Source organism: Meles meles, chromosome 1 (assembly GCF_922984935.1).
Source record: "Meles meles chromosome 1, mMelMel3.1 paternal haplotype, whole genome shotgun sequence".
In the NCBI taxonomy this organism is placed as follows: Eukaryota; Metazoa; Chordata; class Mammalia; order Carnivora; family Mustelidae; genus Meles; species Meles meles.
This window is the reverse complement of record NC_060066.1, coordinates 96,277,137-96,304,377: the sequence shown is the minus strand read 5'-3', so window position 1 is coordinate 96,304,377 and position 27,241 is coordinate 96,277,137. Positions and strand designations below refer to the sequence as shown.

Below are 27,241 nucleotides of genomic sequence, written 5' to 3'. Positions count from 1 at the left end.
ACTCCTCCACCACTGTCACTCCGACCCAAGTCCCATGCTCTCTCCAAAAACAAATTATTGAGGAGCTGCCTGATTGGTCTTGTGCTTCAGCTCTGGCTTCCTCCAGAGTCCATGTGTGCTGTGGCAGCCAGAGCACTGCCCTCAAAACCTAAATCAGATCAACATCCTCCTCCTCTCAGCCTCCAGTTGCCCTTTGCCTCACTGGAAAACGGGCCGAAGACCCTATAGTGGCTATCTGCCTGCAGTGGTAGTCTTGCCATAGACTGTTCCATCATTTAATAAATGTTTTATTCTTTTATTTGTGTGGAAGTCTGTGTGACAGGTCTTCCTGGACTTGCCTTATTGTAAGACTCCCTTGGGCCCTTGTTTAAAATCTGCAGGTTTCTGGGTCCTTCTCTTTGAGATCAGTAATTAAGAAACAGGGCCCAGGACAAGCTGTAGATATCTTGGGGCCTGGATATGTCTAGAAAGCATTGCCCTTGAGAATTTGCTGAACTAAGCGAGTGATTGTTTTTCGAGGTCATACATCTTGAAAAGTTAACCCTTGGACAACAGAGGCATTATGGCCTCTGATGACCCCCCAGGCCCCTGAAAATCTGTGTATAACTTGTGACTCCCCACAGATGTAACTACTGGATCAAAGCCTTACTGATAACATAAAGTTTCACATATGTGAAACACGTATTTTGTTATGTTATATATACTACACACTGTATTACGATAAAGTAAGCTAAAGAGAAAAAAAAATGTTATTAAGAAAATCATAAGGAGGGGGCAGCTGGGTGACTCAGTCGGTTAAGCATCTCCCTTCAGCTCAAGTCATGATCCCAGGGTCCTGGGATAGAGTCCCACATCTGGCTCCCTGCTCAAGGCGGAAGCCTGTTTCCCCCACTCGCTCTCCCTCTGTGTGCTCACTCTCTTAAATAAATAAATAAATAAATAAATAAATCTTTTTTAAAAAGAAGAAAAAAAGAAAATCATACTGAGGATACATTTGTAGTACTGTCCTGTATTTAACCACAGAAATTCACATATGATCCCATGTAATTAGAACCTGTGCTGTTCAAGGGTAAAATGTACTGCTGCTTTTCCTGTAGCCAGTAGGGAGGATTGAATTTCTCTCCCTTCTTTGAGATCATGAAGACCAGTGACTCTTTCCTCCGGTCATTAGGCACAGAGGAATTCTACCTGCTAAACAAAATACTTGACAGTGCTTTTCCCCCAGATTCAGCCATTCCAGCTTCCCTTCCTGCTCCCATACTCTCACGAAAGGGAAGACGACATGAGAGGCAAACTTCATGGGCTCCGTTCATAAATGCATGTTATTTTGGAAACTTATTTCAAGAGGGTTGAAATATAAAGATTATGACAAATCTGTCTCAGGTATATTGGAATTTATCAGATCTCATGGTGGACTTCTTTAAATGGGTCACAGGAAAAATAAGTCAGGGATTAATTTCAGAGCTAGAACTCAGGCTTTGCCTGGGAGTTCTTTCCACCCAGTGAAACACAAGTTCTCTTAAGTATTTTGTTGGCGTTGAAATAAGACACCTGTGACTATATATTTTCTTCAGTTCTTGGCTGTCGGACACAGGGTATGTCTGTCGGCCCCACTGGGAAGTCAACTCCACGAGGTTAGGGACTATGTTCAGTTGCCCACGGCACCCAGAACAGGATGAGGCTCCCAGCGGGCAGCCTGGACAGGGTGCAAATAAATGGAAGATGGTCCTCAAGATTGTCTAATGGAAGACCCTGCCTCAGAACAACAGTGATCTTCAGTCTTTTAACATACTAAGAGTGTCCTGCAAGTGACTAGACACTCAGTTACACCCCTAGCTGCTCTCTGTCAACTTGTGGCATCTGTATGTATGACATGATCATATAAATGAATACGCACTTAGTGAATAACCCTGGAGGTCTTTCAAGGTTCCTGTAGCACAAAACAAGTATTTATGCTCTGGGATATTCTGAGAAAGTGTGATCTATATCAGATCTCATTTTATTTTCTTTTTACTTCTTTTTACATAGAGGTTTTTTTCCTTTTAGAAGTCAATGCAGGGGCACTTGGGTGGCTCAGCGGGTTAAGCATCTGTCTGCCTTCTGCTCAGGTCATGATCTTAGGGTTCTGGGATCAAGTTCTACATCGAGCTCTCTGCTCAGCGGTGAGTCACTTCTCCCCTCTCTCCCTGTGATCTCTCTCACTTTTCCCCTCTCTCAAATAAATAAATAAAAATCTTTTTTTAAAAAGTCAATACATACTTATGATAGAATTATTGAAAAAAAATGAAAAAATCGTGTTCAGATCTTATTATTCTCTTGTAAGCATTTTTGTGTGTTCTTATGCTATATTTCAGTTTTGTTTTATTTGTTCAATGACTTCTTAAATATCCTATCGATAGTGGGTTAAAAAAGAAAAGTCGAATTAGACTATAGCTTAGAAACTAAAAACCTTATACCCCGATTCTTTGGTCCTCATTTTAACAACTCAAATGCATCTTCCCAGGTACCAGCATAGATTATGGCCATCCTTCCCCGGCCCCCGTGGAAATCCACCAGATGTACCATGCTGCAGTTCTGTAACTTATCTGAGCTATTTGCTGTTTATATCAGTGTAGAACGATCCCTCTCATTCTTTTAAAGCCACTTATCTCTGTTCCTCTCTAGATGTCCTGTGATTTATTGAACTGTTGCCTTATTGATGGACCTTTGTGTTATTTTTCTGGGGCTTTCTTGTTTTTGTTTTTACTATAGGAGAATGTATATGGGGAAGAGCCTTCTCTGCACGTTTGTATACTTGTGCAAGTGTGCTTGGATGATAAGTTGTAGGTTGTAGATCTGCCAAAAGTGTGTATACATTTTCAGCTTTAATAGTTATCTCTGAACGTCTTTCCAAAAACGTGAGGGTATCTTTAGCTTCATCCCCTTGCCCAAACTGGGTTTTGTTAGCATTCTCTGATCCAATCCAATAAGTCAGATTTAGCAGTCTTTATTACAACTTGTGTTTATTTAACATAGATGAGGTCAGACAGCTTTTTCTGTATTTATTCTTTGGAGTTCATTTTTCTGGAAACTCTTTCTTTAAACATTTGCTCATTTTTTCAGTTAGCCCATCACCATCCATTTTAAGTATTTCTAATTACACATTCGATTTGTTCTGTATGTGCTGTTTTATATGTATTGGACTGAATATTATAATTTTTCATGTTATGAAAAATCCTTCATTAATACGTCTGTATCTTTATAGTACACTATTCTACTCCTGTGATTGTATTGTGATTTCCTTAACAGTCCCTTACAGATAACATAAGAGTCTCCAGTGCTCACTAATACAAATAACAATACAAACCGTTTCTACGGACAAACCTTTACTTATTTTATTTCCCCCGTCCTTCCCCTGCCCCCAGTAGCCAGATAACCAGATCAGAACATGTTTGTAAGTCTCTTCATATTCCCAGCTTGTTTTCACTGAGCAAAATTTGGCATATGAGTGGAGTGAATTATTTTTCAGTTTGAGATTTTTGGGGGAAATATCTGGGTTGGTTCACATTCCACCTCAGAGGCAATCCACATTCAAGCTCAGAAATGAGAGCAGAGCAATTTTTTTTCTCTCTTTCTTTTCCTCCCTCAGTGGGAGAAGTCATGAACCATTTGGTTCCTTCTCTTTTCAAGGTGATGAGCAGGAGCGTGGCTCATTAGCCACAGATCAAGGAATAGTTCACTTAGATTGTCATAGTAATAGCAAAATTAATGCCGCAGAGGGGACAATAAGCAAAGGCTCTTTCTAATCCCCAAGTGCCATTTATCCATTGTACAGAAGTGGTGAGTCTCTTTCGCAGCGGCCAGGGCAGGGGACTTTTTGGCAGATCATCCCTTTACCTTCTCAGGCATTTGGTAGAAGGGAGATAGCTGGTCACGCAGAGTCCGGAAGTCAGCTTCTGCCAAGGTTGGTGGCAGCCTCTCAGCCAGAGGGACCTGCCGGTGGAGGACTGCCAGCTGGCATGCTCAGGGCTGCCCTGGCATACCGTGCTGGCAGCTTCCCGCCACTGGCCCCGTGGCTCTCCAAGATCAAGATCAGCTCTACTGTTTGTCAGTTCACCCTTATGAGCCAAATCTGGATTTGGGTCTTTCTGTGATTAAGATTAGCAGCAGAAGTAGTCATGACAGTAATAATCTCTCATCAAGCATTTTTCCATACTCCTTGTCATTCTCATGTGGGCTTTACCAAGTTGCTACTATTATTAGCACCATTTTACAGGGTGGAAAGCTTGAGGCTTCAAGAAGAAACTCACCCCAATTGTATATAAACCCAAGCTGAGTCATTCTAAAGTTTCAGAACCCTCATCACAACTGTCCCACTCTCAGGGAGCCTGGGTGGCTCAGTGGGTTAAAGCCTCTGCCTTCGGCTCAGGTCATGATCTCAGGGTCCTGGGATCGAGCCCCACATCGGGCTCTCTGCTCAGCAGGGAGCCTGCTTCCTCCTCTCTCTCTGCCTGCCTCTCTGCCTGCTTGCGATCTCTGTCTGTGAAATAAATAAATAAAATTTAAAAAATAAAATAAAATAAAAACAACTGTCCCACTCTCCTGAGGCATCATCGGTAATCCCTCTGCTTCCTGCCATTCCCTAGTTACGCATTCCCGTCGTAGCCAGGTTTAGCTGAGGCTGGACTGAGGAACTGCCAAGGGGGAAGAAGTGGCATGGGAGCAGCTGCGGCTGCTTCGCACTTCGGTCTAGTCCCACCCTGGTGCACATGCGCCCATCTGGTGTGCCGCTATGAGCTGCCAATGGCAAAGAGCCTTTGCTGGGTGCTCATCCTGCTTTCCTACAGTGGGAGACTTCCAGGGCAGTGTGTGTTTGAGAGGGGAGAGGGGCTAAAATATACAGAACATAAAATTCACGATTTTCATCATTTTCAGGGGCCCAGTTCAAGGGCAATAAATACATTCACGTTGTTGTGCAATCATTATCATCATCCATCTCCAGAATTCTCTTCATCTTGCAAAAACAAAACTCTATACCCACTAAACACCTTCCCATTCTCTCTCCCACTGCCCTTTGACAACCATTCTCTTCTGTCTCTATGAATTTGACTGCTCAAAGTATGTAATATGAGTGGATCGTACAGTCTTTGCCGTTTTGTGACTGGCTTATTTCATTAATATAATGTCCTTAATTTTCATCCATGAACGTGCCAAGTTCCATTTCTTTTTAGGGCTAAATAATAATAGATCACATTTGGGTTATCCATTCTTTCATCAGTGGACACTTAGGTTGTTTCCACGTTTTGGCTTTTGTGGAAAATGCTACTATGAACAGAGATGTACAAATATCTGTTACATATTGTACAAACACCTGCTTTTAATTTTGGTGGTGGTGGGGGATATACCCAGAAGTGGAGTTGATGGATCACAGGGTAATTCCATGTTTGTATGGCATTTTTTTTAAAGAATACCCGTTCTGTCTTCCATATGGCTGCACCATTTTACATTCCCATCAGCACTACACAAGGGTTCTAGTTTCTCCACATACTCACCAACACTTATTTTCTGCTTTTTGGTTTGTTTTTTTGCTTGTTTGTTTGTCTTTGTAATAGCCAACCTCATGGGTGTGAAGTACTCCAACAAGTTTCCGTAAGAGAACATCTATGGGTATTCGTTGAAAAATGTGTTTTCCTTTTTTGCTAAAGAAGCAAAAGAAGTTTCCTTCATGGAAACTTACTGATTTGAATATGATATTCATTGACACTGTGGGTGTCTCCCTGAGACATCCTTGCATACTGTTGGATGAATTAAATGTTGACCAGTCACAGGAACCTCACCAGCCCTGTTTCCATATAGGAAGCTGCCCTCATCTTTGAGCTTTGAAGGTAGTCTGACAGACTGCAAAATTTAACTTGGCGACTTTATAAATTATCCTGTTTCTTAATTTCTCTTTCCCCTACTTGTACCTTCCTATGAGCATTCCACTGTTTGTACCTCTTTGTAAAGAAAGAAGCCAATTTGGATGAATGGTTAAGAACACAGATGGTGAGACCAGCCAAACTTGGACTCAAATCCAAGTTTATCCAGGAAAAAAAAAATTACCTTCTCCAAGACTCAGCTTCCTTATCTATGAATATTGCCTGCCTCATAGGCTTGTTTTAGGGATTATAAATGCCTGGCCAGGTGCCTGGGCAGAGTAAGGGTGCTAGTTATAATCATCACTGTCACCACCCCCATCAAAGTGATATACTTCACTACTTCTTAGCAGTTTCACTTGAAAGAGAAGAGTAAAGAAAAACATAATAACCAAATAAAGCTAAAACATTTCTAAGGAATTTTCACCCCAAACACAGCAAGGAATGAGATCTCTGTCCCATCCCTTCCTCTACCAAATTACAGATTGAGGAGCATAGGACTCCAGTATGGAAAGATCAATGAATATAAATAGAAAAGTGTTTCTACAAAAACTATCAAGGGCTATAAAACAAATACTGTCATATTTGTAGTACAGAGGAGATGTGTTTTTACTTAGGCTTTCTTTTTGAAATTTCCCTATTGTCTTTACATTCCATTTTACTGTGGTCATTAAATGGTCTTTAGGTCAGACTGACCCTGGGGGGCTCCCTGATACAAAGGGTCCTTCACATAGACTGTAGATTTTACCCAATTTCTTTTCATTGGTTCCATTCCAGCTAACTAATATTATCATCATTATTTCACACGCTTCCTAGGACTTTTGAAAGGGATTAAGTATTTGAATTCTGTCTTTCCAAAGTGTAGGAAGGTAGTACATATCTAAAGAATAAAGTTATTGATGCCTGCTAGAACAGGTAAAGCAATAAAACCAGATTTTTATTCTTTCCTGCCTTTTGGCGCTTTTCTTGTTTAATTTCTCTTATTGCTTGTCGAGATGACAAATGTTTTCCAACCAGCCAATTCTAAGACAGGTTGTATTTTCAGTTCCAGATTCTCATTTAGGCTGGAATTTCCTGGGGCAGATTTTAGCTTTGCTTGAGAGATCACATTGAGTCCCTCAATTAGGTTCCTTTTATTCCTTTATTCCCTCCATCGTCTTCAAATGTGGGCTTCTTCTCATTAAAATAAAAAATAACTCACTAGGCAAGATAGCTTGTTATTTGCCAATTTCTCAGAAAAGTGATAGTAATTAGGATGAATCATAAGAACATGAGAGCAAGACTTCCAGAGCAAGGCAGTCCCCACAAACATTTTGTTATTTGTCCAAATCATCACTCAGATTCTCAGGGGAAAGCAACCCCGTGTGGGTCCCAAGCAACCCATCCACAGAGCACAGGCTTGGGACGGGCTACTGAAGGCTTGGAGTCCGAGCATCTGAATGGGAGAGAGCCTGATGGAAACTGGATCGTGTGTACTGTGTGTACTGTGTGAGGTGCTGGGTTAACATGTTTCTGATTGGTCCTCTGAGAAAAACAGGAAGAGATGAGTGACCTCTGTGGTCATTGCTAGCAAGGAAGGTCACTTGCAAGGAGAATTATTTGAGCTCTGCTTTGGTATGTAAAAACATAACTGAGATTTTTTTTTCTCTCTAGAGTTGTATTCCCCATAAAATAAGCCCCTTGGACATTTATCCAGAAGCTGGAGTCCTTAGGTATTTCCTGCCCCAAGCAAAACTGTACTGAGGTCCCCAGTTGGCCACTGGCAACTCACTTCTCAGTCAATGTATTTGATGAGGGAAGCTGTGCGTCACTCAGAGAGTGGGAGCCCTGTTGCCTTCCTTAGAGCAGCCCAGGCAGGGGTGTGGGAAGTGGGTCTGCTGAACTGCCTGCCATGTTTACTCCTCATTTTAGGAAGAGGAAGACAGACTTTCCTTCAGAATGTTCATGCGGGAGAAGGAATTCAAATTTGTTAGTTCAGCTCACATGCGTCTGAAAACTTTGGTCTGATTTTTTACCTTGTACTCTGGGGAAAGAAATGTATTTGCAAAGTAAATAGAACTCTGGATTTTGTGTTCCGTCCCCACTTTGGGCATCGTCAGTGTGCACACAGGTGTGATGGGTGTATGCATGTTTGTGTCGTTGAACGTGGTAAGCAGAGGACGCAGAGGCCTCAGTGCTTTACAGAATGTTGGCGTTCTGAAAGCTGGCCGTATGCGTCTACGTATTTGTGTGTGTGTGAAATCGCATCTGTAGATATGAATATATCAGGAAATAGACACATGCTGGCAACACTACCGTGTGGAGTGTGCCAGTAGGAGCCCTCTGAGACCCTCGGAGGAGGGTCTGAAATCCACCCCTGATCCAGCTACCCCACCAGCCAAGACAGCTGGGTCACTCCGCACCCCCAGAGGACATGGCACCCTCGACCTTGTTGTGGGCCATGGAGGGTCCATCTGCTGGGACCAGATGAGCAATTCCTTTTCTTCTGACACAGCATCCAAACGGCCTCTCTGAAAAACTTGCAGAGGCCTGGAAGTCTGCTCCTGGAGCCCCTGACAAGAAGACTGTCCTTTATCTTGGGGAGTAGCATTTTTAATATGGCCCCTGGGTCTAGAACTTGCACCAGGTACTGGATGCCTGGAACTTCACCAGAGCCCATGTGGGGTTACTGGCTCAGGGTCACTATCTTAATAATTCCTCTCGGCCCTCCCAGGATGGCAGAACACAACACACACACACACACACACACACACACACACACACCCCAAGGGAGAAATGTCCTCATCATATATTCCACTGAAGGGGCAAAAAGAGGAACTAGGAAATGTACATTCGCCATGTCTGTGAGCTGAAGGACCTGAGAAATGCAAAGCACACCTAAACATAAATCAGCTTTAAACCCGGAGTAGGAAAACATCACTAACGTTGTCTTCTTACACGAGTGCTCTCATCTTGGGTAATGGGGTCGGGGTGGGGGGGCACTTTTTATTTCAACTCTCCAGTAGCATCACACGCAGACTCTCTCCTACAGAGTTAGGAATGATCACACGATCATGAGAGACTCGTTTCATTCCTTTGGTACCTCAGCAGGGAGTTTACAAGAGTTGAGGTCTTCTCGAGTTTGTACCCCACCGGACCTGGCTATGTGAGGTCGCTGTGATCCAGGATGAAGAGAATCTCTTCATAGGATTCAAAACATAAAGATCAAATCATTCCCAAGTCCTTAAGGTAATGGCCCAGCCCCAGAAGCATGATACAGAGAGAGGGAGGCCACGGTCCCCTGTCCCCAAGCCGTGAGACTGGAGGAGTCTCTCCCTGAGTGTTAGGAAACACAGAGGCTCAAGACACACATGTTGAGCTGTTGATGGACTAAGTCTTCAGCCAGGGCATTCCCAGCACCTCTGTCACCAGGCCCCGAACCTTAGCCTGCTCTCTCCTGGCCCTGGCTCCTTACTGCCATCTGTGCCCACCCTGCTCGTTCTATGGCTTAAGCTGAGTTGTGTAAGCTTCCTTTCCCAGGCATTATGAGGAGGTAAGTAATGTGCTGAGACCAAGAGCTCCTTCCAGTGTAAGTAGAATTTTTTTTTCTTTTAAATCTTAAAAGAGAGAGCAAAAAAGAACACAAGCAGGGGAGAGGGAGAAGCAGGCTCCCCACTGAGCAGAGAGTCTGATGCCGGGCTCGATCCCAGAACCCGGGGATCATGACCTGAGCCAAAGGCAGATACGTAACCGACTGAACCACCCAGGTGCCCCCCCCATGTAGAACTTTGAATCATAAAATAGCTTAAGTTTAAAAGCATATGATCTCGTGTGGTGCTTCTGAAACTTTAACGTGCATGCATGTCACCTAGGAATCTTGTTAAAATTTGGATTCTGAATCAACACATCTGGGTCCAAGTCCAAAATGTCACACTTCTGTCAAGCTCCCACTTGATGTGCCAGGCTGCTCCTGGCTTGAAGGCCACACTTCATATCACAAGGGTCTAGAATGGTTCTGCACCTGGGTTGCCTGTTGAAATTATCTGGGGAGGCCCCACTCCCATAGTTCAGGTTTAACCGGGTGAGAGTGAGGCCTAGGTGAGCCAAAATTAAGAAATTAAGAGATTAATTTCTTAATTAAGAAAATTAAGCATAGGATTAAGACTTAACTGCTAAATGCACAGAAGGGAAATTCAGCTGACTTCAAACCACTGCACTAACCTGTGGTGTGACTCTGGGGAAGAAATTTCCTTTCAGCCTCTTCAGACTTCTAAGGGGAATGACAGATACAATAGGTAGGTCATTAAAATCCACCAGCAAGAATAAGTGAGACGTGGATAGTTGGTGCCGTGTCCTAGAGGCTCCGTCCGTGCCACCAGCACACATCTGTGTGGGTCAGTCTGTATCCCTAGAGGGGGGCCCAGCACAGGTCCCTCATGGCTACAGCCAAATGCAGGTGCAGGCCCAGCCTGAGATGGTGGCCAGCTTTGGCTCTTTGGGGTTCCTGCCTCCGTCTGTATATAGCTATTGGAATGTGACCTAAGGGCCCAAGGACAGGAATGTGCATGCATTACACCTGCCCTGACGGATTTACATTCCTGCAGGTAAACAAGAGGAGCAGGGGGCCCTGGGACCAGGCGGGTTAGGGGAGGGGTGTCCAGGAAGGCTCCCTGGAGGAAGTGACATCTCCCCTGAGGCCTACGGAATGAGTTGGCCCAGCCCAAGGGCCAAGACTGAATGTTCCAAGCAGAGGCAGCTGTGGAACCAGGTTACAGGATACAGGACAGGAGGTGGTGGGAGGGCTGAGCAGGGGCCGGGTCCCACAGGGCTGCAGAGCAGTGGTAAGGGGTTCAGACACAGGGCGCCTGGTGGCTCAATCAATTAAACATCTGCCTTTGGCTCAGGTTGTGATCCCAAGGTCCTGGGACCAAGCCCCAGGTGGGGCTCCCTGCTCTGCTTCTGCTCCTCCAGCTTCCCCTGCTTGTGCTCACTCTTTCTCTACAAATAACTAAGTAAAACCATTTAAAAAAAAGTTCAGACTTGTCTTGAAGCTAGTTTTAAGCAGGGAGTGACCTGGTCGGACTCACACAGACGATTAAAGTATTCCTGCTAAGGGATGCCGTGATTCCAGGGTGAGGGGAGGGACCCGACTCCAGCGTCACTGGTCAGGGCCTCACAGCCTGGGTCTTCTGCACTTGACCAGCACTGTTCAAGGGCCACGCGTGCTACTCTTGCTTGGAAACACTGTACGTTATTAAATTGTCATTCTGCAGAAACAAAAGATCTGACCTCGGTTGTTCTTCCTGATGTACGATTTCCTCGGTCCAAAGCGGTGTTCCTCGGGGTCGGTCAGATGCAAACTGCCAGGCTGAAGGGACACTGAGAGACTGCCCTGGTGTGTGCCGATTATTACACGCCAGACTTTTGTGGCCGTGAAAATCCCATCTGCCCAACTCCTGCAGCCAGTGTGCTGGCAGCGTAGTACTCAGGTAGCACGAAAAACCCAGCGCATTTCCCGAAGAACTTTCTGAGAAGCAGTCTGGTGACAAGGTTGAGGGTTCCGATAGGTACACAAGGTACAAGGAGTAGCCTCTGCCCTGGAGGCAGGCGTGACAGCAGTAAGGCCGCCAAACAGCATGAAAATACAGACAGAGCTCTGATCACGGGCGGATGGTTTTCGTACAAATCCACCACTGAGGGTGGGCAGAGAGCGCAGAGAAATCAGCCAAGAGGAGTTCAGGGAAGGCCTGAAAGTCAATGTAGGGATTGGCCAAGGGAAGGTAAGAAAGGCAGTCTGGGGGAGGGTCCAGGAGAAGCACAGCCAGGAAGCCGAGCTCCCTACGAAGCAAAGCAGCAGGGCCTCACTGAAAGGGGGAGTGAACTGAGGGCACCAGTGGGGAAAGTCAGGTCCTCCGAGCTGAGACTGGGGGAATTCGAGGCAGAATCCAGATGAATACACTCATTCCTCTGTGACAGAATCCTAATTAGAGCTGCCTTCTCACTGCTCACCAGAGCGGGGGACATCGTTTTTCCTTCCTTCCTTCCAGATCTTTATCTTTATAATTGGGTAATGTGTTCCCTAAACATCGCATTTTGATTTCCTTAAAAACCCAGTTTTCTAGCAGGCAATGAAGGAGGGGTTTCACCTCCTCTACTTTACGGTTCTGTTTAAACATGCTTTCCTGCTGTCCTGCTTTGTGGTCAGGGTGAATCTGTTCCTTGTGGAACACGGAGCGGGGAGAACTCAGAGAACCGGTTCTGCGGGCTGCTGTTGATTAACCGGCCCGCATGGATGCTGCTGACCAAGGACATCCTGTTCTTGATACCCCAATCACTTAATCGTATTAGCATGTCACCTTCTCCAGCTCTGTTTTCTCATTTGAAACACTGGGATCGTGATACCTGTGTATCTCCGTGCAAGAATTTAGTAGGATCTTAAAAAGATCCCCCTCAGTTAGAAAATGTCAAGGCATGCAACTGTGTTAAAAATCACATTGAGATGTGATCCCTATATTAGAGATTTGGGGTGGGGGCAGCTATTTTAAAAAGGACTCAAAATATTAATTGTAATGTACCTACTGTGCTTAAAACTTGGGATGAATAATCCATGAAAGGGTTCAGGAACTTGTACATATTTTGATTTTCCTTGATGGTCCTCTGTGATAGCCTACCCTAAACTGAAAATGAGAGCCTCTTTCTGGTTTCAGATTGCAGAGGGAATGGCATACATCGAGAGGAAGAACTACATTCACCGAGACCTGCGAGCAGCAAACGTTCTGGTCTCTGAGTCACTCATGTGCAAAATTGCAGATTTTGGCCTTGCTCGAGTAATCGAAGATAATGAGTACACAGCAAGGGAAGGTATGGTGTCCTCACCATCTTTACTATCTTTACATGTTTTGTTACTTAGTTTGGTTTTTGTCTGTTGTTTTTTGTTTTTTACAAAGCAATTACAGTAGTCATCCTTAAAAAGAACTCATTTGGTAAAATGTTCACAATGGACCATAGTTGCTGTTTGTGGGTTTGTTCTCATATCTGTTCTTAGAAATTACTCTCCTGATTAACTCCACATACTGTTTGTAAAGTTTACAGATGTTGTCATTTGTATTTCAGTTAAGCAAAGGAAAACAAAAAGAGGCTTGGCAAGTTCAAAGTTCTTTGTTTATATTGTATGTTCAAGCTTTTTACCCAAAAAATGAAGTACACTGTTCCTAACTGTTGAGAAGACATTTGCAACAATAATTCTGTATCCTGTATTCTGGCCTTTTCATTGCAAATTAAAACGTAGAAATTATCACATACAGAGAAGTAAATGTAACACACTCCTTTATTTAACTGTGTTCCATATTCCACACATTAAAACGCCTGGGTGGCTCAGTAGGTTGGGTGTGTGCCTTTGTCTCAGGTCATGATCCCAGGGTCCTGGGATTGAGCCCCACATCAGGCTCCCTGCTTAGCAGGGCGTCGGCTTCTCCCACTGCTTGTGATCTCTCTCTTGCTCTCTGACAAATAAGTGTCTAAAATATAAATAAATAAGATGGCAGCTTGAGGACATCATTTTGATTTGCTTAGCATCTCTTGTGACCGACATGTTTCAGGCGGTTCTCCTCCTGTCTCAAGATTGCATTCTCTTAGGTGGGTAACAGCTTGTTCTCAGCAAAAAGGCAGGTGAAGGAAAACAGTTTGAGGAGGGGGAGTGAAAAATAATAGCTAAAATGTAGTGAGTAGTTGCAGTATGGTGGTCACTATTCTAAGTGCTTTTCTTTCTCTTTAATTTTAAAGATGTATTTATTTATTTTAGACAGAGGGAGAGAGTACAAAGCAGGGAGGGGCAGAGGGAGAGGAAGAGAGAGAATCTCAAGCAGGCTGCCCACTAATTGTGGAACCCAAAATGGGGCTCGATCCCAGGACCCTGAAATCATGCCTTGAGCTGAAATCAGGAGTCAGATGCTTAACTGACTGAGCTACCCAGGCACCCCTCTAAGTGGTTTTCATATGTTATCTCATTTATGTTTACAATAACCCTATGTAATAAGCCCTATTGTTGTTGCTATTATTATTATCATTGCCACCTTATAGGTGAGGCCACAGAGAGGTTCAGCGGCTTCTAAGGTCCGATAGTAAGAGGGAGAGTCAAGAACCAAACCCAGGAGAGTTCGCCTCAGAGTTTGCCAGCTGGAACATAGTCCACTGGCTGTGTTGCATTCGACAAACCTGGTACCTCACAAAAATAACTATTCTTTTTTTTCTGAGGATTTTATTTATTTACTTGACAGAGAGAGAGAGAGTGAGCACAAGTAGGCAGAGTGAGCACAGACAGAGGAAGAGGGAGAAGCAGGCTCTCTGATGAGCAGGAAGCCTGATGTGGGGCTCCATCCCAGGACCCTGGGATCATGACCTGAGCCGAAGGCAGACACCCAACTGACTGAGCCGCCCAGGTGCCCCATAACTAACTCTTCTTGGATGAGACAGGTGGCTTAGTGCAGAGATCCTGGGTTCTAGAATTAAATAGTAGCCATTTCGGGCCCACCATAATAATTACCTTATGTTGGTATTTACCCCCTGCCACGCAGGCAGATAAACCCACTTAACTCTGGCACCAAACCAACCTTAGGGAAGTTCTGTCTCCACGTTTTATAGATGAAGATGCTGAGAACCCCCAGAGACAGTAGTAAGTGGCCTGCCAGGGTCACACCAAGTTGTGTGACCCCCCCCAACTAGGGCCACCATGGAGCCACCCTGCCCCACCCCCCACCCTGCCCCCTGCTGCTGCCAGCCATGCAGTGTCAGTCCCCAGATAGTGCAACAGTGAGTGCCCTACATGCCATACCTAGCAGGTCCATGAGGCTGTCTGCTGTCCTTACTGATCTTGTTCAGCTTTCCAGTTTGGGTCTAACACCACAAGAAATTCTAAAGCAAAGACCTAGTAAAGGCAAACATGTTTAAAATCTTTAAAAATGGTTGGTGGGAGCCTAAGGGATGGCATTCTGTGCCTGAGTCCCTACCTTCCTTTAAGTGTCCCTGCAAGTTCCCCTGAGCCAGGTTTGTCCCTTAGCCCCACATCCCCGTGTGAATCTTAGTGTCATTACTATCATGATGCTACCCAATTCCTAAAAGTAGTAATGTTTGGGCTCAACAAGTGAAAGCAGGAGATACCTTAACCTGTGAAGTCGTATCTAAATTTCCTGTTGGTATAGGCTTACAGAGATGTCCAAAAGAATGTACGCATCAAGAGATCATTTATATTCCATATAAACATAGTATGGGCTCATTGGAGAACATTTGAACACTGAAGATACATGCTTTAGGGGCTGCTGTTGAGGAACAAATACACAACTAAGAACACAACTTACATTCTGTGCCATATTCTTTTGTTTAAAGTGGGCTCGTTAAGATGTCTCTGGGAGGATACACTAGAAACTTTGCTTCTCGTAGGGGGAATGCCCAAAAGGGAAACAGGGGAGGGAGGCAACTATTTTCAGTATGGCATTTTTGTACCATCTCTGTTCTGTGTTATGTGTGTGCGCTACCTATTCAAAAGAAATAGTTAAAATTTTCCCCAAAAGAAAGAAAGTATGAAACCCACATGCCCATGACTTTTTTGGTTTGGCTCAGAGGCCCAAGTAAGACATGTCTTCTCCCTTAGGTGCCAAATTCCCCATTAAGTGGACAGCTCCAGAAGCGATCAACTTTGGATGTTTCACGATTAAGTCGGATGTGTGGTCCTTCGGAATTCTCCTGTATGAAATCGTCACCTATGGGAAAATTCCCTATCCAGGTACTATTTTCTTACCTATTTCCATTCAAGAGGTCTGTAGGAGAAAAAAAGGAAAGTGGCAGGAGGTTTAAAGACATAAACTCATATCCAAAACCTAAGAGTAATAAGCCCTTTGTTCCAAAAGACTGTCTTGAGTGGAAAGTGTTCTAAAAATGCTTAGACATTTCTCTGCCTTCTTATTTGATTGAGTGCATCTTCTTTTTCCTCCCCTAATGAATTCCATCTCTTAGTGCCCAGAAGGTGCCTGGCACCATCATAGGTGTTGCATATAAGAGGCAGGATTTCAAGGTTAGACACGGGTGCTCCTCCAAAGCAGGGCACCTGATGAGGGAGGAAACAGACACAGAAATGAGGACTCCCCGTGCTTTTGGATTAGTTTTGAAACTGAGTTTTATACAAAGTACTTTGGAGCCTCTGCTTCTTTGGGAAATAACCACCTCTGTTTATCAGTGAAAGGTCTTTCCCATCTGTTACTTAAGGAATGTGAGGACATCCATTCAATGTCTCTAGATTGCGAACATCGAAAGCCCCTGGAGCCAGATTGCACCCGCCCTCCCTTTCACCGGGATCTGTGCCTGAATATGCAAGAAGGAGGATTTCTCCCAAAGTCTTCTCATTAATGTTAAGCTTTTTACTAAATTGATGGATATGATGAATTTAAAATTAAATCTTTAATGGCCAACTCATTCTCTCTTTCGAAAAATATCTGAGTTTCCTGGGCACCTCCAAGGGGTCCAGATGCAGCAGTCCCAGCTGCTGCCTTTGAGAGCTGATACTCTAAAGAGTAGGAGGAGACTGATAACAGTCAGGCGACAGGCTGTGAGATGGCACAGCGCCCTATCCAGTGGGTTAAAGATTAGCTAGGAGGAAGAGGAGGTTTTCTTCTGGTTTTCTGCTAGTTTTCTGCTGTGATCCTCGCAGCAGCAGGTTTGAGGAGAGAGCCACAGGGCTGTCTGGGGGACTGAGCATCCCATAGAGGAAACAGCGACTGTATGGGATCCCCCGGCCCCGTGGTTTGGGTCTCAATGAGAATTTGCTGGATGAATGAATGACGTAGTTAAGCCATTTAACATCTAGATAGATACCATGCTGTGGATGACAAAAACTTGTGGACAGAGCCTCAGTGTGGCCTTCATGCCCCTGATCACCCATAGTGCTGTTTGGGGAGGAGTCATAGGGAAGTCGGGGACCAGTGAGGAGGGAAGAGCCTTTGGGTGGCACCTACACAGTGGGTTAACTGTGCCTTGAAATCCCCCTTGTGCCAACACTTCATAATCTGACTGCCACTTTGCTCTGGATGCTGAAATGAATGGAAACATTACTGGAAAATTGGGAAAAAATATTTTCTTGATCAGTCCTGATGAATCTGACATTATATATCTATATCTATAATCTCTATCTGTAAAATAGGGAAAATATTTCTTGATCAGTCCTGATGCCTGATATTATGCATCTTTGTCTATGACCTATATCTATCTACAATGATTGTCTGTTCAGATTACATATATAATCCGATATTGGATCAGATAAGCATTTAACTTTATCAGATGATCTGTGTTTTGCTGACATGCTCCAGAACGACACATAAATGATACCCATGAGGCCCAGAGAAGGAGACTCTTCCCCAGAACTGAAAACCACTAGCTCCTGGCAGAGCTGCTTCTGAACCCCAGGCCCTCATGCCTCCCAAAAGCCTTGTTCTCATCCACTGTGCTCAATGTCCAGGATTTTAAAATGTTTAGGGTAAATAAAAAAAGAAAAAGCAGTAGAAAAATGGTAAAAAAATAAAATAAAATGGGTAAAGAAAATGTGGTCCATATATACAATGGAATATTATTCAGCCATCAGAAAGGGTGAATACCCAACTTTTGCATCAACATGGTTGGGACTGGAGGAGATTATGCTGAGTGATATAGTCAAGCAGAGAAAGTCAGTTACATATGGTTTCACTTCCTTGTGGAACATAAAGAATAACATGGAGGACAATTAGGAGAAGGAAGGGAAAAGTGAAGGGAGGGAAATCGGAGGGGGAGATGAAGCATGAGAGACTATGGACTCTGAGAAACAAACTGAGGGTTTTGGGGAGTTGGGGGGTTAGTGAGCCTAGTGATGGGTATTAAGGCGGGCACGTATTGCATGGAGCACTGGGCGTTATAAGTAAACAATCATGGTATACTACATCAAAAACTAATGATGGGGGGCACCTGGGTGGCTCAGTGGGTTAAGCCTCTGTCTTTGGCAGAGTCCCAGGGCCCTGGGATTGAGCCCCGCATTGGGCTTTTCTGCTCAGGGGGAAGCCTGCTTCCCCCTCTCTCTGTCTGCCTGCCTCTCTGCCTACTTGTGATCTCTCTCTCTCTCTCTCTCTCTCTCTGTCAAATAAATAAATAAATAAAATCTTTAAAAAAAAAACTAATGATGTACTGTATGGTGACTAACATAACATAATAAGTAATAATAAAATAAATAAAATAAGTAAAATAAAATAAAAATACTAGGGCAACCAGAAAGCACTGACCAATCTACTGACCAACCCTGGTAGCTTGTCCTTTCAGACACCATCAGGAGCTCTAGATTGCTGATGTATTCTGGTCATGAGAAAAGCCTCTAGCATTAGGAGATGCAAACAGAACTGAACAATCCTAGGTACATAAATATCAGACGATTTGATTCACAGGTAGCACAGAAATTGGTGAATGATACCAACACAGGCCATTTCCATCAGTTAGAAAGCTGCAAGTGGGAGAGACCCCACTGATAACTGAGTTATCCGGGCATATTTTCTTCACCCAGAAGAGTGCTGGATATGTTAAGTTTTTTTTTTTTAAAGTGGTTTAGAAACCATATGCCTAGCTTTGCAAAATAATGGGAATAAGAGAGAAGAGGGGACAAAACAAAGAGGAAATAAGGAAAGCAAATATAAAGTGAACATGTATTTTTTAAAGGAAATAAAAGACTAAAAGATGAAATATACCAAGATGTTACTATCCTTGGGCAATAAAATGATAGGTTTTATTAATTTTCTTTCTGATAAGCTTCTGAAGTTTCCAGTTTTGATTTTTTCTATTTTTTTTAAATTATGCCTTTATTAAATATTTCAGTTCATCCTTAAGTAATATACATGCTTCAAAAAAATCAGTACGAAATGACTTTTAATGAAAAATTACCTCCCTGGCTTCATGCTCCTCAAAGGCATTTACTTTCAGGAATTTTAGTTATTTGTTTTAATATTTGTTGCTCAGAATTCAAAGCATTATACTATTATCTCTTGAGTAAAAACTTTTCCCATTTTACGTATCATTAAGAGTATGATCCCATGGTTCTAATTCAAGAGATACAAAGAAGTATATGATGGAAGTGGTGTGCCTTTTATTCCTCATCTCCAGTCACCCCTCCTCCCCTTGCCCCCATTGGAACCATTATTATCAGTTTATGGCGAATTGAACGAAAACATTCTAGAAATATCCATGGAGGCACAATTAGAGGTGTACCAAATACACATGTTGGCTGGTTGCCAAAACTGATATCTCCAATAGAGAGCAAACTTCTGGGAATAAGAGAGTAAAATACACAATTTTGTCAGTGAAAGTTACCTGTCAAAATTCTAGTAGTCAAATACTAAATATGGGACAGTAGAGGGTGGGAGTGTCATTTCGCATTTGCAGTCCTCTGTGTTGAAATAGATTAGTCAAACAGGTACCTCTAATATCCTGAGCTTCTGTGCACACCAGATGTAATTCAGGAGAAGTCTTTTTCTTAACACATTTTTTAGAAAGAGGCCTGTACCTATCAATCATAATTTGGGCAAATGCCCCAAACCCTTTGTTTTCAACTACTGGTAGTCCACTTCAATAATTTTCTGTTGAGTTTTAAAATCTTTAGTACCCCCTCCCCGACCCAGGCTCAAAGCTATGAGGAATCCTATTCTTTTTTTTTTTTTAAGATTTTTTTTAAATTTATTTGACAGAGAGAGATCACAAGTAGGCAGAGAGGCAGGCAGAGAGAGAGAGAGAGGGAAGCAGGCTCCCTACTGAGCAGAGAGCCCGATGTGGGACTCGATCCCAGGACCCTGAGATCACGACCCGAGCCGAAGGCAGCGGCTTAAACCACTGAGCCACCCAGGCTCCCCGAGGAATCCTATTCTTAAGGCTTCTCTCGTTCTCATTGATAAGTGAGCACGGAATGAGTAAAGACAGTTCATCATGGTTGCTGCTGTACATGACTTCGGAGTTGGTCCTCATGAAAATTTGAGGCATCAGAGATAGTATTCTGCTTCTAATTCATACTTGGGACTTTGCCCAAATAGGACTTTTTCTTGAGAGACTCATGACCTAGATAAAATTAAATTGCTAAGTAGGTACCATTATCAATTTTGCTTATGTTGTGAATACTAGTACACCAACCTTTCGCCTAGAATTTTAAACAAATTCCTGCACTGGATCTGGCTTCTTGTGCAGCTGGGCCAGAGCAGATGGCTTCTGAATCCTGTCCTGTGTCTTGAATCCTGTTTCTTCTATGGAAGAACTCAGCATCTCTCTTCATGCCTGAAATTTCACTGGTCATTGTTATGTTAGTCTGGGTACTTGTTTTGTCCCGTGTATTTGGAAACCTGTAGCCATGAATTCTGGGAAGTTTGAAAATATCCTCTTCTCCATTTTCTGTTCTTTGAGTCCCATGCTAGAAGGTGGAAGTCGCTCTGAGTCTCCTGTCTGCTCTTCTGTTTCTCTCACCCTGCCCTTAGTACTGCTCGAAGGCTTATCTCCTCACCCTTCCTTTGATGAGATGTTTTATGGGAATGAGGGTCTGTGGTGGTCCCCAGCATCCTTGTTAGCACCCTCCTGGGTCAGTGTCTTCCAGGTCCTGCCTGTGGGGGACAAGCCTGGCTGTCAGCATTCTGGAGGTGCACTAGGGAGGGGACATCGGTGTCTTTCATTGTTGTCGTTGTATTTTTTTATTGTAAAATAGACACAAAATAAAATTGGTCATCGTTCAAGTGTATGATTCAGTAGCAGTAAACATACTCACATTGGCACACAACCATCTTCACCCTTAGTTTCCCCAACTTTCTCATCATCACAACCTTCGACTATAACCATAAATCAATTACTTTCTATTCCTCTATCCTCCAGTCCCTGGTAACTTCTGTTTATTTTTTGTGTCTGTGAATTCCACTCCTCTAAGTGGAATCATACAGTATTTGTCCTTTTGTGTCTGACTTCTGTCCCTGAAGGTGGTGTCCTCAAGGCTCATTCAGGTTGTGGCGTGTGGTAGAAGGGTCTCATTTTTTCCATGTTCAGCCTTTCTCCATCCCACACTTGACTCCACCTCCACTGGCATTCCTGAGGTGGGGTTCGTCTCCTGCAGGTTTCCCAGTGTTAAGCTGGGGCACCTGCCAGGTGGGTTCTGGGTACAGTCTGTCTGCAGCCACCAACCTCTCCCTTCACTCCATGGTGTGGCTCCATGGGGACCCTTCCCAGGGCGGGGTGAGGCATCGCCTGTTGCTGCCTGTTGCTGGGGTTCCTCTCTTGATGGCACTTAAGTTTCACGTTCCTCTTCTTGGCTTAACCCACTTCTAACTCTGCATGACACCGAAGATGAAGTTTAAGTTTTGTTTTTTGTTCTTATTGTTTTAAGATGAATTAAAGGGGGGAAAAGAGGGGAGGCCAAAGATCCTTACCTCACTAGCTTAAAAGCAAACTATAATAATGCTCATATATGAATTTTCTGAGGAAAATAGAGGGGATCTTTGTGGTTGGGGGTTTGTTTTGCTTTGATCTTACAGAGAAAAAGGAGGCTTGAAAGTGACAAAATTTTCTGAAGCTTCATGTCTTCTCTGGCTGTTTCTTCCCAGACATGTCCAGCATCTTAGTAACACGTGTAAATTGGAATCAGGGCACTCATCTTCCGTAAATGCTTACTTTGATCATAGGCAGTGCTCAAAATAACATTGAAAAAATCGCCTTTTTGGAAGTACTATTGGGTGGGAGACTATGTCTCATGGCAGCCCCTACTTCTTGCTCTCACACACAAAAAGGCCCCTTGTGTCTAAAGACTTTCTTTCTGAAGCTGCTGGATTCCCATCCTGAGGAGAGTTGCTCACTCTCTATTTCTTTTCTCTTCTCTGCCATACTGCACTTTTCTCCTCCCTGTGCTCCGTCACCAGCTTCTAGTCTCTGCTAATTCCTACCCACTCCAGATTTCACTTCCTGCTCCCCACCCACCTCCCTCTTCTGGGGTATCTCCCCCACTGGGCTGTGAGCCATCTGTGGACAACGCTCAGTCTTAATCGTCTTTGTATCTGTCAGAGCTTAGTGTTAGCCCGTGTCCCATAGTAAGCGCTCAGGAAATGCTTGTGGAGAGAATGGAGGCTGGAATACGAAACTGCTTGCTTTTCCGATCACCGGCCAGTGGGTGTTTGCTTTCTTTAATCTAGCAACAGAGCAATGACCAAGTATCAGGTTTAATCTTAGGGTTTGGTTGAGGTCTCCCTCCCCTTCTCTTTCTTTCTTCCATAAGACTTGTCACTTAATAGCCTTATTTTGCTCATTGATTTACTCAGGCATTCAGATTTCTTTCTTTCTAGTCCTCTTACCAAGTCAGATTCCCCCAGACAGGATGGAGCACACCTGGCCTTTATCTGCACCATGGTGAGTCCTGCAGAGTTAGGAAAACATATGAGAATGAGGAAGGAGAAATCTGCAGTGGGACAAGGCCCGGGTGGGGCTAAAAAAATCATCTCAGCTGGGGGTTCTCCAGGCAGAAAGTGAAAGAGATTTTCCAGAAGTTGGCCATCAGGCTGCCATTTTCTGTCATCCTGAATGTTAGTCCTCCTCCCAGGATCCCAGAGCTTCACCCAGTGCCCATGTAGAAGTGAATAGAGGGATTTCATCTGACATTTATCCAAGTGAGTGGAGTTAGTGACAAGAGCCAGAGCTATGCTGAAACCACATACTTTCTGAAGACTGGAACCCCAAATGAAGAAAGGGCTGCAAATCAGTCTCTTGGCTTCAAGCAAGGAGAATAAATTGAAGTCTTTCCGTTAGAACATTCCAGTTACACAAATATCTGAAGATTGTGGTTCAGAAGACTTCAGCAAAATTAATTCACCATGTAAACAACTTTCAAGAGATCTCTGCATTTATAAAGTTTGCTTGGAACTTTCCATTTCAAAAAAGAAGGACTCTTCCAAGACAGAAATAATCAGGTCTTCTTTCAAGGGTTTAAATCTAGGCAGGGCCTTCAGTCACCTTTCTTAGAAAAAGAAAGCTTAGTTAAGGGCAGAGGAGTTCAAAGGTCACTGATCATGACCCATGGTAAGAAATAAACAGAAACCCCACTCCACAAATAGAACAAAAGTTTCACAAAATCTCACTAACTCTCACTATGTAAGGTGCATTCTGGTCTTTGCTATTTCATTTTGTTTTGATTTATTTTTAAGAATACTGGTAGCTGCCTAAAAAATCAATTTGTTGATCTGAAATGGGTAGTGACCCACAATTTGAGAAACACAGATGAGAGGATAAATTCAAAAGAAGGCTCTGTTTCAAATCTAGTAAAATAGCTATCTTTTAGAATCTTCCCAGTGACCACCAGTGGTAAAAATCTATGGCTGTGGAAAGGAAATTGGTTGTGATAAATGGAATTCTCCATATGCCAGGCATCAGACATATTCTGCCTGAAAATATGCTGCATGTAATAATACCTTTTTCCCTACAGAATGAGGTATCCACAAAACATGCAGATGTGGATAGGTCCTGCTAAACCACTAAATGAGCATATTCCTCTGTCCCATTTTAATCATGGAGGAAAATGATGTTTTTTTCCCTTAAACCTGCTCTTGATATCAAAGGTGGACATTTCAGCTTCTAAACTACCCTGAGTCATTTGACCATATTAAAAGCTGCCCTTCATTACCAGTCCTCTTATCGAGCTCAGTAAGAATAATGAACACTCCACCTCCCTCACTGGGTGTTGAGAACACGCATATCCAGAATCAGTGTGAACTCTGACTCTGGCCTGCATTGAAGACTTTGTAGAGGACAATTTAGTGATTGCGACATAATCCATTGGACTAGCTGATTTAAGGATTTTGACTTCTTCTAGTAAACTTACAGGGAGAAGCTGATTTAAAATATATGTATATGTATATATATATATATATATAGGTATGAGATAACGTGATAATGTGAAGATAATTTTTTGGTATATGTATTGCAGGTAGAAGCTGGAAACAATACTACAAAAGAAATGGAGATTGAGGGTTAGGATTGGGTTTGAGTGGTTCATTTAAGAGTCAGTCAAGTCTATTATGCTTCTGCCATTGCAAACTTGCTCTGTGTTCTACTTCCCATTTGGCCTGTTCTCACTCAGACCAACAATACTGTCTTGATCCCCTTCATACTAAAATTTACATTATTTAGTTGCTCGCAGATGTCACCTTAGCCTCCCTACCCATTTGTGAGGGCTGTCATAACAAAATACCACAGGCTGAAAAGTTCAAATTAATTTTCTCACAGTTTTGGAGGCCAGACATCTGCAACAAGGTGTTGGCAAGTTTGGCTTTTCCTGAGGCTCCTTGTTGGCCTGTAGATGGCCACCTTCTGCCTGTGTCTTTACACGGGCATTTCCTTGGTGCCCACACAATGCCCACACATCCCAGGTCTCTGTGTCCTAATCTCTTCTTCTATGGACATCAGTCAGATTGGGTTAGGGTCCATCCTTAAGGCCTCATTTTAACTTGATTACCTCTTTAAAAACCCTATCTCCTCTGGAAAACAACCTGAGGGTTTTGAAGTGTCAGGGGTGGGAGGTTGGGGGAACAGGTGGTGGGTAATGGGGAGGGCACGTTTTGCATGGAGCACTGGGTGTTGTGCAAAAACAATGAATACTGTTACGCTGAAAAAATAAATAAAATGGGGAAAAAAAAAAAAAAAACCTATCTCTACAGGCAGTCATGCTCCAAGACTGAGGACTGAGGAGTTCAGCAGTTCTGAGGACTCCAACATACGAATTTATGGGGGGCGGGGCACAATTCAGCCCATAACCACCTCTAGAGCTTGCTTCAAGAATGGATGCTGGATGGGGTGCCTGGGTGGCTCAGTTGGTTAAGCGTCTGCTGTCAGCTTTGGCCGTGATCTCAGGGTCCTGGGATCAAGTCCCTCATCAGGGAGTCTGCTTCTCCTTCTGTGCTCGCTCTTGCTCTCTCTCAAATAAGTAAAATTAAAAAAAAAAAAAATGAATTCGGGACGTGGGGATCAGAAAGGCCACTGCAAAGCTCGACCCTGGGTCAGATTTCTCAATGGTACATTTCTTTTGCTTTAGGGAGAACTAATGCCGATGTGATGACTGCCCTGTCCCAGGGCTACAGGATGCCCCGCATGGAGAACTGCCCAGACGAGCTCTATGACATCATGAAAATGTGCTGGAAGGAAAAGGCAGAAGAGAGGCCAACATTCGATTACTTGCAGAGCGTCCTGGATGATTTCTACACCGCCACGGAAGGGCAGTATCAGCAGCAGCCCTAAAGCACAGGAAGACTCATGGCCATTTGCCGGGACGGCTGCCTCCTGCAAAAAGAAAACAGGACAATCCCTGGTTGCACCAGGATCTCACGCACTAGGACCATCCACCATCCCCACTTCCTGAAAGTGAGGCTGGGTTACTCAGGAAGGACAGTCTCGACATGGAAGAAAAGTATTCTCGTTCTCATTGGCTGATGCCCACTGGTTGCCACTTGGACCCGTCCCGGCTGGCAATCTTGCTTTGCTCTACCAACATCTGCAGACAGCCTTCTGAGAAGAAATCACTTGTTCTGTCCAAAATGCACCCACTCTGGCCTCTTGTTTACAGCTGAGTGTGTGACCCCGAGGTTCAGAGGCCATTGCAGTGACTCTCAGATAGTAACAGACTTAAACTCATTTATAAAAGTAAAATAACCAGATGCCAATCATGACCCTTCTCTGCATTTTTCTCTATGCTTTGGCTTATCTGTTAAAAAAATTACTAATCCAATCTGTTACATTTTGCAGGTGAAGTCCCAACCTTAAAATGGTCTCTCCCAGATTTCGGTGAGGTCCCCTCCCCCTGAAATCTGAGACTGTTAAACATTTTCCTTCCGTGAAGACTGCTCTGGATCCCCCCCACATGAAGCAGAACAGCCACAATGCTCTTTCTGGTCTGTCGCTGTAGAAATGTCCCTTGTGAGCATGCAGAGCTGCTGTGTGTCCCAGCGTGGAGCCCGCCGACGGCCAGGGCTGGCCCAGATCTCTCAGGACAGGGGACCAGGGCCTCGGGAACGGCTCTACCCTATGAAGGAATATCTTTAACAGTCCACCTTTTCAATTCCATAATTTCTTATATAGACACTTTCTTGACAGTTTACTTTGGGAGAGTAATAAGATTCTAATCTCTGCAGGACCTCTTAGGTCCTTAAAAATGTAAGAATTTTCTTTATTGCTTCCAATGATTTGAACGTTATTTTAATGATGAAATGTTAATTTTAGTTGTACTTGAGAAAAGTAAAAATGCGATCTTTGGGTCTATTTTTGTGATTCAGCAATCTTTTCTAAATTGTGTAAGGCATGTGTGAGATTATTTATACAAAGATATGAACGCAGAGTAAGTGACTAATGAGGCTGGAAAGAGCCCCCGTAACACAGGATACGAGAGGTTCTGTTTACTAAAGTTTTCTACTGTAAGTTTTGAATAGAAAATGCTATGTCACCTCATGTTTCACTTGTGCTCTTGTCTATATGCCTAATATTTCTATTTTTTGATTTTATTTTAATACACCTGGCCCAATAACATCTCGAGCTTGTTCCTTGTGTTTAACATTTTCAGTTATCATCATGGTAAAAATGAATATCATTTGGGGGGGAATGAGAGGGGATTCCATATAGTCACCCCGTTTAAAGAACTTGTACAAGTTCTACGTCCATCCTTTGAGCAAAAAGAAAAAAAAAAAAAAACAAACCATGAAAACCAGGAGTTGACAGCCTGAATATCCCTTCATAGGGCCAAATAGGATTTGTTTTCAAATAGGCTTAGCAGGCATCATGAGGATTTCATTTTATGTGTGTTGCCTAGGTGTGGGCACCTAGAGGAAGGGATAAAATATTCTACTGTTCCCTAAATTTTCACCTGTTTTCCTGTGCATTTTTTTAAATGCCCTTCCTTAAAATAATCTGAAGTTCTTGATTCACAAGTGCCACGCTCACGAAGATGGAATATTATCACCATATGATGTCTGCACAGCTGCTGACTTGATTCACAACGGTCCGTCTTCTGCACACACCCACCTGCTCACATTTCATTTCAGAATCACGCATAGGACCCAGCGTGTCATGTGGAGAGAGAATGTAAAGAATCCCTAAAGCAAAAAGAAGTCTCTAGAAAATTAGTAAGTTTATCTTCACCTTGTTTTTCTTCTCTCAATTGTTTTCTTTTGCCATTTTAATTCAGCTTTTCCTCTCAAGCCTGTGAGCCTTTCCTTCGTCACCTTGGGCCTCGACACTCCCAGGATGTGCTCCAGCCACGTCATACCCAAAGGAGAGCAAGCTCAGTCTCTTTCCTTGTCAGGAGGATTCCAGCTTCC

General features: G+C 43.6%; 1 protein-coding gene across 6 annotated transcripts in view; it reads left to right on the top strand.

The window, feature by feature from the left end:
- The window catches only part of LYN (LYN proto-oncogene, Src family tyrosine kinase), a 117,291-nt gene extending 90,838 nt beyond the window's left edge, over positions 1–26,453 (top strand). For all 6 annotated transcript variants that reach the window (XM_046004124.1, XM_046004116.1, XM_046004142.1 and 3 more), the window contains 3 exons: positions 12,581–12,734; positions 15,520–15,651; positions 24,970–26,453. In XM_046004124.1, coding sequence (XP_045860080.1) covers positions 12,581–12,734; positions 15,520–15,651; positions 24,970–25,172 — 489 coding nt within the window. In that variant the 3' untranslated portion in view covers positions 25,173–26,453. The remainder of the gene's footprint in view (positions 1–12,580; positions 12,735–15,519; positions 15,652–24,969) is intronic.
- Positions 26,454–27,241: the final 788 nt, after the last annotated feature.